At 38.7% G+C, this 15,438-nt stretch overlaps 1 protein-coding gene across 1 annotated transcript; it reads left to right on the top strand.

The window, feature by feature from the left end:
• The first annotated feature begins 405 nt into the window (after positions 1–405).
• Positions 406–3,292, top strand: LOC133308971 (probable amino acid permease 7). Its single transcript, XM_061509702.1, has 7 exons — positions 406–626; positions 721–954; positions 1,067–1,160; positions 1,321–1,535; positions 1,791–1,924; positions 2,373–2,600; positions 2,775–3,292. The coding sequence occupies exons 1-7, from the start codon at positions 548–550 to the stop codon at positions 3,174–3,176; spliced, it is 1,386 nt and encodes a 461-aa protein (XP_061365686.1). The 5' UTR covers positions 406–547; the 3' UTR covers positions 3,177–3,292.
• The last annotated feature ends 12,146 nt before the right edge of the window (positions 3,293–15,438 follow it).

Genomic DNA, 15,438 nt, shown 5'->3' with positions numbered 1-15,438 from the left:
TAACACTTTTAAACTACCTCACCTTTATTATTATTTACAATCATATCCATTTTTTTTTTTTTGATAAAGATGTATGTATTTTGTATACAAAAAAATAAGCTCGTGATATGTAGACAAAAAATATTATATCATCGGGTCAGCTATTATGTTATTTTTTATCTTTTCAGATAACATGTTATTTTTTATCTGTGTGTCAAGAAATGAACGAGAGTAACGCTGAATCTTTGATACTATAGTAACACTAAAGATTTATTCGTGTTATTAACATTACACAAGACACACACCACATGTTAATAAGCATAATTCAGATTAATTTACACTATTTTCGGCAGCTAATCATGTGCTGCTCTTTCAAGCAGTTAACTTTAGTTGAGTTCTCCTAGGCTTATAAGAAGGACACAATATTATCAGTTCCAAAACATCACACAAAATTAAGTGTACTTTTCCAAGTACATAGTTATCAATTAGGTAGTTCCCCAACATAGGTATTAACTTCTGAGTTCAAGTAGATGCAGTAAGCTTCATTGAGTGAGATACTTGGATAAAGATGGATGTGAAAAATTCTCTGGAAATAACTAGAAGTGGTAGCTGTGGTTATGATGATGATGGGCATGCCAAAAGGACGGGTAAAATTCTCTAGATGCAGTTTTTTTTTGGTTTTCTTTCGAATTTGAATTTGAATTTGAATCTGAATTTTGGTTTTGCCATCAATTCTGCCAGGAACTTTAAGGAGTGCTGTGGCTCATATCATCACAGCTGTTATTGGTTCTGGTGTTCTGTCTCTTGCGTGGAGTACTTCTCAATTAGGATGGATTGGAGGACCAGTTGCCTTGCTTTGTTGTGCAATTGCTACTTATATTTCTTCATTCCTCCTATCTGATTGTTACAGAATTCCTGATCCTGTAACTGGGAAAAGAAACTACTCTTACATGGATGCTGTTAGAGTCTATCTTGGTAGTAACACATTGAACTCTTTCCCATGTGCTTGTACAATCACTCTAGCCAGACACTGATATGTGTTTTTATGAACTACCACAAATTCTAATTGCATTTTGTATTAGTTTAGGTGTTAGAAGGACATGGGTGGCTGGTTTCCTTCAATTTTTGACCTTGTATGGGACTTGTATTGCTTATGTAATTACCACAGCAACCAGTTTGAGGTACTTCTCCTCTTAAACCCCTCATGGAATGAGAAGACTACCCTTTTCTTTCACTTTTACTATTTTTTTTATGTGATATCCGAGAGACTGGCTTATTGATTTTATTCTATTTTTTTGGCAATAAGGTAGTGAGTGACACATGTTTATTCTACTAATACAGGGCGATTCTGAGATCAAATTGTTATCACAAGGAAGGGCATCAGGCTCCTTGTAGTTATGGGGCTAATTTGTATATGATGCTGTTTGGACTTGTTCAGGTTGTAATGTCATTCATACCAGATCTCCACAACATGGCATGGGTTTCAGTTGTTGCTGCACTTATGTCTTTTACATACGCTTTCATTGGACTAGGACTAGGCATATCAACAGTCATAGGTAATATTCATTTGCTGTCAATTTAAGGTTCAGCTTATTTGTCAATTTCAAGCTTTCTGATGATTAAAGCAACAAGATGAAGAAAGAATAATATTACTGTCTTAAAAGGCTAAAACCCATATTGTTAAAACAATGAAGGCCAAAAAGTTGAAATGCTGAATTATGCATGAAGAGACAAACTATATTATGATATTTACTTAGAATTAGAGAGCTGAAGGATAACAATGGTTAATAGGACTTTGGTTGTACTTGCAGAAAATGGAAGAATTATGGGGAGTGTAACAGGAGTACCAGCTGCTAACATTGCTGACAAAATATGGTTAATCTTCCAAGCACTTGGTGACATAGCCTTTTCCTATCCATACTCGATCCTCCTTCTTGAGATACAGGTACTTAACATTTCATATTCAAATTGGGTGTGTAGAGGGTGATGCAAGGCAGATAAAAAATATTTATAGCTAAAGATTGCATTTGTCTGAGAAAGATAATATAAAACTATTATTGTGGTCTTCAATTAATAACTTAAACTTTTGGGTTGACTGGACGTTTTATATGATATACAAGTCTATGTAATTAAGTGGTTATAATAAGTTCGATTTTCACTGCTCTAGTTCTATTAATAAATAATTATATATTATGAAGTTTCTTAACACAGTTTAATAGTGATTATGCATTTTCCACCTTTCAAATTTAATGAATTATAGTGTGAAGGGGTGTATTAGAGAAAAATAATATGAAACTACTATTATGGCCTTCTAACAGTTTAAACTCTTTAATTGAGTTGATACTATACGGAATTGAATTTTATTTTATTTTTTTAATTTTTTTTGAGAAAAGGACACTCTAAAGTCTCCTCCACCAGAAAACCAAACCATGAAAAAGGCCTCCATGATTGCAATCTTCATTACAACATTCTTCTACCTCTGCTGTGGATGCTTCGGATATGCAGCTTTTGGAAATGCAACACCAGGAAACCTCTTAACGGGTTTTGGATTTTATGAGCCTTATTGGCTTATTGACTTGGCTAATGTTTGCATTATTATTCATTTGGTGGGAGGATATCAGGTACTACTAGTCTTACTTATCAAAGTTAATTCATATTAAATCATTTACAATCTTTAATGATTCCAAATAGAACTATAATGAAACTATTTTATTAGCAATATGTATTCTTTCACTCTCACTTCATGTTACCTAACTATTAATATTTGTTCTTCATGTATATGTTCTTCTCATCAGATTTACAGTCAACCAATATATAGCACTGCTGATAGATGGTGTTCAAAAAAATTCCCCAACAGTGGCTTTGTGAATAACTTCTACACAGTGAAACTGCCTCTATTGCCAGGCTTTCAGGTAAATATTTTCAGGTTCTGTTTCAGAACAGCCTATGTGATTTCAACCACTGGACTTGCAATTCTGTTTCCTTATTTCAACCAAGTTCTTGGAGTGTTAGGAGCCATAAACTTTTGGCCATTGGCTATATATTTCCCAGTAGAGATGTACTTTGTACAGCAGAAAATTGAAGCTTGGTCAAGAAAATGGATTGTTCTTAGGACATTTAGCTTTGCTTGCTTTCTTGTGACAGTAGTGGGTATGATAGGTTCACTTGAAGGAATCATTAGTGAGAAACTTAGCTGAAAAGTTTATGCCATTTCCCTAAATATTGTTTACTTAATTATAGTTTGTACTTTGTAGATTGATTGTATGATCTTTCGTGTAATTTAGTTTCATGTTAATGCTCTTGATGTTTGATGCTAGCCATGTTTGAAGTATAAGTTGTATATCTCATTAGTTATTGGTTTTCATTTATCACTATGTCACTAACTTTTTTAGTAGAGCATAAATTGTGATATTTTCAATCAACAGATGACAAGTTTAATTTCCCCCCCTCCTCAACTAGCAATGTCTAACTTAATTATTTTGAAAAGATAAAGTTTTGTGATCCAAAATGATTATTAATGTTTGAATTTGTACAAAATTGCATCTAGTGTAAATTTAAGATATAAGAACTGAGAACATTACTTCGACCGATCAATAGGTGCACGGCTATGTAGGACGAGTAGGAGTTATACAATAGGCCAATAGCACACGTAAACAAGTTTCTAAATGAGTCTAGTCACTCTAATAATGTTAATTATATGCAATGGCGGAGTATGAATTTTTTTTAAAGAAAGATGAAATTATAATGTAAATTTTTTCTTTAAAATTATAATTATTTATGTGATGAAAAAAATAAAAAAATACTTATAATTAAAGTCTTTTTACAAGTTTTAAAGAAGGGCAAGTTTCAAATATATGATAAAAATTAAAAATAATTAATTCTAAAAGTTTGTATAAACTTGAAAAAAAAAAAAATTAATCGTCTCCGCAGGCTCTTTCCTCACTCCACAACAGCGAAAAATATAGTATATTACGGGAGCAGGTATAACCGATCTATAGAAACGTGCTACGTCATTGGAAAGAGAAAAAGAAAAGTTATTTTTGTATTTTACATTATGTACTGTGAATAGTACATAATGTAAATACACCGTCACACCCAGATATTGGTGCGTCTGTAATACAGAAGATGCACTCCAAAGGAGACATTTTTCGGTGCTACGCTAGCATGGACATCACTTCTAAATAAAGAAAGGAGCTCATTTTCGGTGCTAATGTAACACTAACATCACTTCTATAAAAAGAAAAAGTGTAAATACTTTTTTTTGATCCTCAACAAATTTCACGATACCCGCTTTAGTCCCTAACAAATAAAAAGGTCTATCGTGGTCCCTAAAAAATTCAAAATGGACCAATTTAGTTGAAATCGTGGTCCCTCACAAATTCAAAAAAGATCCATATTAATTCTTCAAAAGGACTAAAATGGATCCATTTTGAATTTCTTCAGAACCATGATGAGCCTTTTTATTTGCTAGGGACTAAAGCGGACATTGTAAAATTTGCTGATGACCAAAAAAAAGTATTTACTCAAAGAAAAATATCAGGATCTAAAGGGAATTATGCAAAAAGATATAAATTTAAATAGAATCACATTTTTTCAATTTGGGAAAAAGGAAGTACCAAATAGAAAGAAAAAATTCCTACCAAAGCATACAAACAAATTGAAAAAAAATCACAATTAATTGAGAAGGAACTCCCGTGAATGAAGAGAATTTTTGAGAGGCAAAGAGAACTATGATGTTATCTGTATATTATTTTTATTTGTTACATTATTTTAGTATATCATGATAAGAATTGATGTGGCGAGCAGACCTGCCCAGACATGAAAGCTACTCGTCAGAATTGTCCAAATCAATTTTTTAATATCGAATCAAATATTAAATTAAGAATTTTTTTGAGTAATTATTTAATTAATTTAATTGATTAAACTGTGTTCTAGATATTTATTGTGCTCTTTAGGTGCTCATTTTTTCCACAAGAGAAAACACTCACATCATCAATATTATTCCCAGCCCTCTTTATATAGCAATGTCCCACTACATAATTGTTCTTCACGATTCTCATCATGATTTCTTGCTTTGGCACTAGTAGGGGTTGCAATTTGGATGAATACCACACGATACGAAAATAAATATGTTCAACATGAATACAATACATATTTGAAATTGGGTTAAAACTTTAATCACAACATGAAACAAATAACTCACAAACTCATAATATGTTATTTATTATACAGATTGATATGACAAAAATAACCTATCAGCCCCAAACTATATTACTTATCATGCGAGTTGACATGATACGACAAGACATAAATAACCTATTTATAACATGACATAATACAAATAACCTATAAGAAGATTAACCTAGGTTAATTTTAATTCGTGAGTTGACACATGATTCAACAAGATTTTTTCAGGTCAGTCTTTTGCTAACATGAACACAACATGAAATAAAAGAGAAGAAAGAAAGGAGAACGGGGAACAGGGGAAGAGAGTCCGAGAGATAAGAAATGAGGGGATGATAGAAGATAGAAAACAAAGATAAAAAGAGATGAAGGTAATATTGAGAGATTAAACTTTCTCTCTATTCTGTCCTTGGGACAGAGATGTCCAGCCCAATAGGCTGGTGCGTTTCTCTTGGATCTAGTTCCCTCTCCAAGGTATCTATGAAGGAGATACCCTTGAGTCAAGCAGATCACTGTGCACATAATATTATAACGGCGTTAGCCAATGGGGTGTGTGTGCGCACAATGACAGCTTAACAGTAAGAGAGAGAGCATAACATACTTTTAGGGTTTACCTTGTATTTATAGAGGTTACCTGTGGTTAGCGTGGATGGGCCTTTGGTGCCTCTGATAAGGGCCCTGGCTGTAAGAACCCGCACCGTTAATTAAGGAAGTTAATTAATTAATTAATTATGAAAAATTAGGAAATAATTCCATAATTGATCCTAATAATTATTATGTGGCTTAAATAATATTGGTAAGTGATTAATAATGTTGAAAGTCGCTTTTCTGACGAAAAGTGCAGATACCGGCTCTGCTACTCGGTATAAATGCGTACCGGTAAAGTATCCTGGAAGATTATGAAAAATGTGTATATGTCACTAGAATAAAATATAGGACTTGTAAAACGAGTTTCAAGTTAAAATAATGAGAACTGGTGCCAGAACTGATACTGGCTATGGAAAAGCGCGTACCGAAAAGGTGCTGCGAAAAAAAATATGAAAAATCCTACAAAAATGGCTAGGTTCAGAATATGAAGTTTGATATTAAAATAATAAGGGTAGCTATTAACGCTAATACTGCGCGATTAACTTAAGCGCGCCTATAAATCCAAGGGGCACACACTTCTAGGTCAGATTTAGAGGCCTTCCTACGTGAGTTTCTGATTTCCCTTGGTTGCCACCTTGTTCTCCATTGCAAAGTTAGAGCTTTTCTTCTTTTTTAAGCCAAAGACTCCACCTTTCTTTCTTGAAAATCCTTCTCCATCATTGTGTGAGCTTGTAGCAAGCTTTAGGGGAGTGGGGAGAGTGTTCTTGGGAGCTCTTGATTCTGTTTTCTGAGTGTGTGTGGGCTGCCTCCTTGGTTGTGGGAGTGTGAGTGCTTTCCACCTCCATTGGAGCTTAAAGAATCAATCTTTTGAGGGAAAGAACTTACCTTTGAGTAGTGATTTTCGTGCATCACTAAGGCAGAGGCTTAGGGCACTTCATTGGTCATCAAAGGCTCTTCTTTTTCTGAGTTCAAGGACCCCATAGGTATACCTTGAACCTTCTCTTTGAAATTTCATGAAAATAGCTTGTTTGTGTTATGAAATGAGATAACTGTAATCATTCAAGCTTCGGGTTGTTAATCTAGGGTTAATATGTATTAATGAACATCTGTTTTGGGTCAAAACCGAACCTTGGATCATTGGGAGCCATTTTCACTTCGGTTTATGCAGAAAAGTTCTGCCCGCATGGTAATCGATTACCTTTTGTTGGTAATCGGTTACCATGTGCAGTAATCGATTACCATGTTTTTGGTAATCGGTTACCTGGTTTAGTAATCGATTACCATATGCTTGGTAATCGATTATCACATGTGAAAATGACCAGAAACCAGTTTTATGAGTGGGAAAGTCCCTATTTGGGCTTGATGGCCTAGGAAGTTGGTGTTATTGTTGGGAAACAGTGATACCTTTAATTGAGGGACTTAATGCTTGATAATTATGAACTAGAAAAGATGTAATCGAATAAGGAAATGTTGTCATATTGAAATGAACCTTTAAAGTATGGTTATTGATGATATTTCTGATATAAACAGATTGTGATTGTGTTATTTTTGGGCATTGAGCTAGTGTGAGCTTGGCTTGGATAGTTAGCTTGCGAGGTAAGCTTTCGTGTCCTCGGTTTAGCCATTGTTTGTTCCACCATGTCCCATGGGGGGATGGTTATATGCATGATGTGTTTTCATGTATTGTTTTACTGAAATGCTATTGAACTGTTAAGTGCAAATGTTATATGATATGTATGTGGTGTTCCGCCTAGACAGGAAGCCATAGGGTGGTCCTGTGGGCGGGTACAGCATAAGTGTGTACTTATGTGGGTAATAGACGTATTCCTGCATTTCTCTGATCAGTAGAATAGTTATAACACACATGACATGAATATTTGCTGCATTACACTGATTTTGGAACTGATATTGAATTAATGCTTTTAGAACTTATATTGCACATGTAAGTGAGCTTAGGGTGGAAGATCCTTGAGGACCCCTTGTCTTACTGAGATTTCTGTTTAGAGATCTAACCCCACGTTTGGGGCACCATTTCAAGTTCAGGTAATGCCGGGGTTGAGACCTCTAGCGGAAGGAGGCCAGAGCTTAGCTGATTGCATGCTATTATGATGATTTAGCTGGATTCTGACATTGCTTTATCTTTACTGTCATATTATTTGATTTGAGACTGCTGTTGGGCGTTGTTGCCTTATTTGGTGAGCATGGGGATTTGTCCATGCCACATTGACTTGACTTTATTTTTTAGTTATTTCAAGTTGTATAACTGTATCAGGATTATGTCCGGACTACGTGTTGTAGATCCGTGACTTAGATACTCACTTATTTATTTATGAGGTATTTCAGTTAGCTATCTATTTGCAATTTACGTACAGGCAATGTTTTGAAAATGAATTAGATAATTCAACTTGGTAATGATAATGACGTCATAATTGAACAGAAAAAGATATTCCACAAATTTTAATTAAGCGTGGCTTAATACGATGACATGTTAACAAACCGGGTTAACACAGGGTGTTACACTGGCCTGCTTGCTATGCTGTCGTATTAGGATTAGTATCCTTGATGGATATCTATCTGTAATCATTACTGATTCAGATCTTGGATTGCCCCTTATGGGGCTTATCACTTAATGGGCCCCTTATATGGGTCCATAACAGTTGCCCCCTCAGCCAGGCTACCTGGGTGTCCGGGTTGCCGGGGTGAATTTGTTTGTCCGTCTCTTCAGGTTTTTTGTTAGGCTGTGTTTTTGACGTTTTGCAATCTTCTTGCATGCTCCTCATATTTTGGAGTTTTTTCCATCGGGGTGTCTCTTGCCCCTTATGTCGACGGGCTGAGCATCAACCCAGTGAGATATTTATTGTATTTCTTTTTTCTGGATTAGGGGTGAGCTTGTGCGATTAGGGCCCAACTGACAGGTTTCCCCTCAAGCGTCAGCCCCTATACCTATTCCGAGTCTGTGGCTCATCTTAAGGACAACTTTTGGTCGTTCCTTATATCAGCAGATTGAGCGTCAAGGCCTGAAAACTTTTTTGTTTTCTTACACCGAGTTTGGGATGTGCTTGAGTCGTTGGGATCCAACTCGCGAATTGCCCCCACGCATCATATCTTATACGCAATTCTTGATTTTTGTTATTGGTTACGCGGACGACGAGTTTTTGCATGAACCCGGCAAGATACTTTTACATGGGCAACCGGGTAATGGATGTGCTTGAGCAGTTGGGATCCAACTGGCGGTTTGCCCCCAAGCATCAGGCGTTCAACTCGGTTGAGCATTGTTTATGTATATGTTATCTTGTTTGTTGGTTTATGAGTGGTACTCATTCCCTTCTGCCACGTGCTACTGTCCGCGTGCTTTAGCATACCACAGCCGTTTTATGCCATTTTCGTGTTTCGTGCGCATTTATTAGCAGCATCGTTTCAGTTGTCTAATCATTGCCTTTTTTCAAGCATAAAGATGCCGGTGTCCCTGACCTTTGCCATTCGTAAATGTTGTGGTTACCACCTATGATCACTGTGGTTATTGGCCACGACTACTGCGGTTATTTCGCATGATTGCTGCGGTTACCACTTACAAGGGTAATGACCTCAGTAGCCCTGACCTTTGCCATTCGTAACCCCAGTGGTCACTATTCATGCCTATATAAGCCTCCGTCTTCTATTACGTGCTTTTGTTTTCCTTCTGAGCGTTGTGCTGCAACTGCATTTCTTTGAGTCTTAGTGTCTCAAACGCATTTCTCCATCTTCTTGCTAGTTCACCTTTCTCAACAGGTATTTCGCTCATCCTCTATTTTTTGTTGCTTCTGTTTTGAGATGCCTGCATTTGGTCATCTGTCCCCGAGCATGCTTTTTCGCTTTTGAATTGTTTGCCCAGTATATGCCATTTCGTTGATTTTCTTTTGTCTTTTCATTATACCCACAGTCTGCACTTTCAGGGGGTTGTGTATTGCTTCCCCTCTGGCATTTTGGTGTTCATCACCTTGCCTTCGTCATCCTTCCTCGTTATTTCAAATCTAAGTGTCGTTTAGTTTTTTAATCAAATGAGGGGGAAAAACCCTCCTTCTTCAGCTTTGTGTTGCAAGGGGGAGAAGGAGGAGGATTCTGATTTTTTCAAAAAGATTCCTCCTGATACCCATTTCTGGCTTTGGGGGATTCTAAGGACCGAAGAAGAGCAACGGGAAGCCATGCTTCGCGGTTGCCGTGGTGGTAGATCTCAGAGAAGGTCCGGGATGTCCAATTAGGAGTCAGGGCACCACCAGAGTAGAGGTTCGTCAAACCGGGTTAGGGGTCGTCTTACCTCAAACAGACGTGCTTTGTATCCGTTTCCCCAACCCGGGGTTGAGCCCTCTAGCCAGCCTATGATGCCTCCAAGTTCTCTTTCCACCATCCGGGATTTCCGTCATTCTTCCCCTGTCCCAAGGAGCATCCCTTGTTACTCTTATATCTACTTGAGTTCTAAGCTTGTCGAGCAAGGACGTGACTCTCTTGCCGAGTCTACTCTGGCTAGCTGCCGACATTGAGATATACTGGAATCTACTTCCGTATCTGGTGGAGCAAATGATTCCATTATGATCTCCGACTTGCTGATTTCGCCATCTTCTAGTGATTCTTCTGAGAGCATTTTTGATTCAGGTATGTCCGTTCTCTTCTGATCCAGCTCTTTTCTTTGTTTTAGGTTTTATGGCATCTCCTCCTCCAGAGGTAGTAGAAGAGTCGAGTTCTACCGAATCATACCCCCCACATCCCTCCACCTCTTTTATGTCCAGTTTCCCTGGGTGACTTATGAGGTTTTAAATACTGCTTCCGAGATGGGTCTGGACAACGTGGCAGGTCTCCCTGTTGGGAAGTTAGAGAACTACGATATAGTCCCCCACAGAGGACGAACCGGTTTGCTCTAGTAGGAGCTCAGGAGAGCCCCATTTCTTTTTCTTTTACCGAGATGTCGTAACTCAGCTTGACATCCGATTTCCTTTGACAGAGTTTCAGATTGATCTCTTGAACCACCTTCAGATAGCCCCTACCCAGCTTCATCCCAATGGTTGGGGTTTCATTAAAGCTTTTTTGCATATCTTACTCTTCCAGCTTCTGTTTGTGTTTTTCTTTTTCTTTTTTCAAGTGCTCACTCCTCGAACCGGCGGAGCGAAAAAGTTGGGTTACCATTCGAGGTATCCCTGGTCGCAAACTTTTTTGAGTTTACACTGATTCTTTCAAGAGTTTTAAAGACAAGTTCTTTAAAGTTTCTGCAAATCCCGGCAAGAGCGTATGGTTTGTTGATAACTGTAATGTCGAGGATGTGGAGGGAAAATTTCTCTTGCACTGGTCATTTGACCATTATCAACTTCCCTCTTCAAGCTACAGCTTCAAAGAGTCCCAGTTGAGCCCTTCTGATATCGACTATGCCATCGCCATTGGTACATATCTTCAATCGCATAAGCATTCTAGTGTCGCATCCCTTCTTTTCAAGTCCCAGGAGGATCTTGATGCTGAACTAAGTATGGATCATTTTCCCCAAATCCATACACACATATCTGTTATAATGCATTTGATGGTTATATCTTACTGTTTCTTCTTTGCAGTACCCGACATGGAGAATCAAAAAAATGAGCTCCCCAGCTGGTTGTTGGTTTTGAACCAGTCCAAGGCTACCTCCGCCGGGTTGCCGAAGAAAAGGAAAGCTTATGAGCTTTCGAAGGATGACCCCGGTAAGCCAAAGGGCATGTCAACTGCTAAAGGTATTGCTACTGCAGGCAGCACGAAAGATAAGGTGGGCGCTGCTGATGCCCGTGCTTTTGCCTCTGCTCAGCAAACAATGAAAGCTCCTCCTCCTCCTCCACCACCCGAGCTTGTGAAACACGTGGTGTGGCAGGGTGGAATGAATAGCGTTCTCCGGGATGCGATCTGTGCTCCTGAGCCCTTTTACAACTCCTCCGCTCTTACCGCTGCTCAGATCAGGGAGGTGGAAGAGTTAGAACTTTGATGTATGAAGATGGCCAGGTTGGCGAGGCCTTTGCTGACTCTTAAGCAGAACTATCTTCGCTCTTTGAATGAGGCATCCGCATCCCGGGAGGAGAAGGCCAAGACGTATGCCGAGCTTCTGAAGGTGAAGAACGATTTGTCCTCTCTGTAGGAGAAGTATGACCAAACTGCTGCCAAGCTGATAAAGGTCAAGGCAGATTTTGAAAAGTTTTGAGATGAGCAAGCTGCCGAAGCCGTGAGGATGAAGGACTTCCGGATTATGTACGAAAGAATGGAGGAGAGCTTGAAGGAAGCTGAGGGTAATGCCCAACTTTATCGGGGTGAACTTGAGAAGTCGGTCATCGGATCCTTCTATAATGCCCTTAACCAACTCCAAGTACTTAATCCGAATGTGCCTTTGAATATAATTGGTTTAAATGCTCGTGCATATGTCAGTAATGATCAAATCGTTCCACCTCTTGCTGCCTCTCCCGCTAGTGACTCGGTTACTCAATCTGAGAGAGAAGGTGCTGCCGTTGAGGATGGTGACGAGGCAGCTAACCAATCTGCTAAGGAGATCGCGATGTCTGAAGATCCTCCTGCTGGCAAAGCTCAATGAAGGTCCGGAATGCCGGTTTCCTCTGTAATTTCTAGTTCTATCTGGGGCTTTTGAAGCCCTTTTTTTGATTTGTAATGAATATTGTCGGTTTTACTCCGATTTTTAATTTGCTCTTTGAGCTTTTCTTATCTTCTCATATTCCGCCTTATGATTTGACGTCTTGCATTTCTTACTTTCTGAATTTACCATAGATGCATTTATCTAGGTATTTGATTTTCATAGTCTGTCGTGTTCTGTTGGAACTTTCACTGAACACTTCTAAGTATTCAGTATGACATTTTTTTGGACAAATGGGCTTGTACCTTTGCCATCTAAGTTTACAACTTAGGCAATTTTCACGTATTTCAAACCTTGTCTGAGTTGCTCCATCCTGCTTGAGTTGCAACTGGGGTAGGTTTTACTTTTTTAACCCGTGCTTTTCCGAGTTATACGTTAAGTTTTATCCCATATTCATTGGCGATTTTTTCAACTCAGAAAAAATTATTAACCCATGCATTTTACGAGTTTTATATTCTTGACCTGGCCGAGGTCAAAGCATTGTACGGATTCCGCTTTCTGTCATTTTCCATGACGCATGTTTGGTTTGACTTAACCATTTTGGTAAGTCTGTATTAATAATCAGTCTTATCTTTACTGACTTAACCATTTGTTATAATTTGAATTTTGTAATCCAATTTTATCTAAGGTAAAGACAATATTGTCATATGTCCCCTTTGGTGCTTAGACCAGAATAAGGAGCATTTCGACTTGATCAGAGTCATCATGACAAATTGCATTTATACCTCAGATTTAGTATTGATGCATCAAAAATAGATAAGGATAAATCTTAAAAAGAAAAATTCCTCATTTATTGATATCAAATTGTTAACTACATGAATTTGCTAGCATATTCGGCTTTAGTTAAATCCCTAATAGAAGAAAACACTTCATCTATGAAGACTTCAACTGAATTGAAAAATTGCAAAACTCAGAAGGTGGATCCCGGATTTAGCTGTAATATATTTTCAGCTTATCCGCATTCCAGGTTCTCTTAATTCCTTTGCCTTCTATTGTCTCTAGGACGTAAGCTCCTTTTCCGAGCTTCTCTTTAACTCGGTATTGGTCTTCCCAGTTTGCAGCTAGCTTTCCGTCCCTGGCGTTTTTATTGCCAATGTCTGCCTTCTTGAGTACCAAATCATTTTTCTCAAAGATTCTTGGTCTCACTTTTTTATTATATCTAACTGTTGTTTGCTGTTTGGCCATCATATCCCGGCAGTGAGCTGTAACTCTGGCTTCGTCAACAAGATGTAACTCAACAGTCAGCAGTTTGCTATTTTGTTGTTCGCCTTGTTTGACACTATTCAATCTCTTCCAAGAGGGTTCTCCAATTTCCACCACGATCATGGCTTCGCAACCATATGTCAGTCGAAAAGGGGTTTCCCCTGTTGCTTTGGGTACTCATTTTCTACCCCCCAAAGGGCAAAATATAGATGTTGAACCCAGCTTTCTTCGGCATCAAACATCCATTTTTTGAGACCTCCTGCAATTACTTTGTTTGCTGCTTCAGCTTGTCCATTCGACTGTGGGTGCTCCACAGATGCAAAGTGATGTATGACTTGTAAGTCTTTCATCAATTGTTGGAACCTTTTATCTGCAAACTGCGTTCCATTACCAGTTACCACCTCAGCCGGTATTCCAAATCTGGAGACAATATTCCTTTCAAAAGAACCTTTGTACTCTAGCCGAGGTGATAGTGGTGACTGGTTCTACTTCTATCCATTTTGTGAAGTAATCCACAGCTACAATCAACCACTTTAATTGTCCTTCAGCAGCTTTGAAGGGTCCTAGCAAATCCTTTCCCCATTTGAAGAAGAGCCATAGAGCCGAGATATATTTTAGTTCTTCAGGTGGTGAAAGAATTAGCTTGGCGTGCTTCTGGCAACTGTCACATCTCTTGACATGTTCTTTAGAGTCTGCCTCCATAGTCGGCCAATAATAACCAGCTCGGAGGGCCTTAGGGCCAAAGCTTTTCCTCCCATGTGATGTCCATTGATTCCTTCATGTATCTCAGCCAGAACATATTCTGCTTCTTCTGAGTTTAAGCATTTCAGCATGGGGAGATGCAACCCCTTTCTAAACAGCTGATCTTTCACAATTGTGTATTGTGCTGCATCTCGGACCAGCTTCCTGGATTCCGATCGATCCTATGGAAATATTCCTTTCTCAAGGTATGCCACTATGGGTTGCCTCCAGTCATTTGTCGAGGTGATGATCATCACGCAACTCAGCATAGTTATACTTTGTTGTACAACGGTTCTGTGGTTACCTGCATTTTTGGTACTTGCCAATTTAGACAAGATATCAGCTCGGCAATTTTCCCCTCGAGGAATATGAGTAACTTGCACTTCATCGGAATCGGCCATCATCTCTTGAACCTTGCTCAGGTATTTCATCAATAGAGGGCCTTTGGCCTGATACTTTCCTTCTATCTGTGAAGTTACCAATTGCGAATCACTGAAGATTTTTACCTTCTTAGCTCTGTGTTCTTTAACCTGCATCAATCCGGCTATCAAAGCTTCATACTCTGCATGATTGTTCGAAGTTGGGAATCCTAAGTTCAGAGAGTGTTCTATTGTCACTCCTTCTGGGCTTTCGAGTATGATTCCAGCTCCACATTCTTTATTGTTGGAGGATCCATCTACGTAGACCTTCTATGCATCCCCAGATTCGTTATGTTCCGGGTTCACCGGTGTTAGCTCTAATATGAAGTCGGCCAGAGCTTGTGACTTGATGGCCTTCCGACTTTCATATGTTATATCATACTTACTGAGCTCAATTGCCCAATTAGTCATTCTTCCTGCCAGGTCCGGCTTGTGTAGCACCTGCCGTATAGGTTGATTAGTCCGAACTATTATTTGATGTCCCTAGAAATATGGCCGCAATCTTCTAGCCGTGATCAGCAAAGAAAATGCCACCTTTTCTAGCTTTTGATATCTGACATCTGCACTTTGCAACGCCCTGCTGATGAAATAGGTCGGCTCTTGGCCTTTACCAGTTTCCTTGATCAGGATAACACTTATTGCCTCTTCCCCCATAACCAGGTACAGGATCAGAGTATCTCCTGGTTCTGGATTTGA

This window comes from Gastrolobium bilobum, unplaced genomic scaffold (assembly GCF_033153095.1).
Source record: "Gastrolobium bilobum isolate Gb01-03AN ecotype WA unplaced genomic scaffold, APGP_CSIRO_Gbil_v1 utg69714, whole genome shotgun sequence".
Taxonomy (NCBI): Eukaryota; Viridiplantae; Streptophyta; class Magnoliopsida; order Fabales; family Fabaceae; genus Gastrolobium; species Gastrolobium bilobum.
The sequence above is the reverse complement of the archived record's forward strand: the minus strand, read 5'-3'. Positions and strand labels throughout refer to the sequence as shown.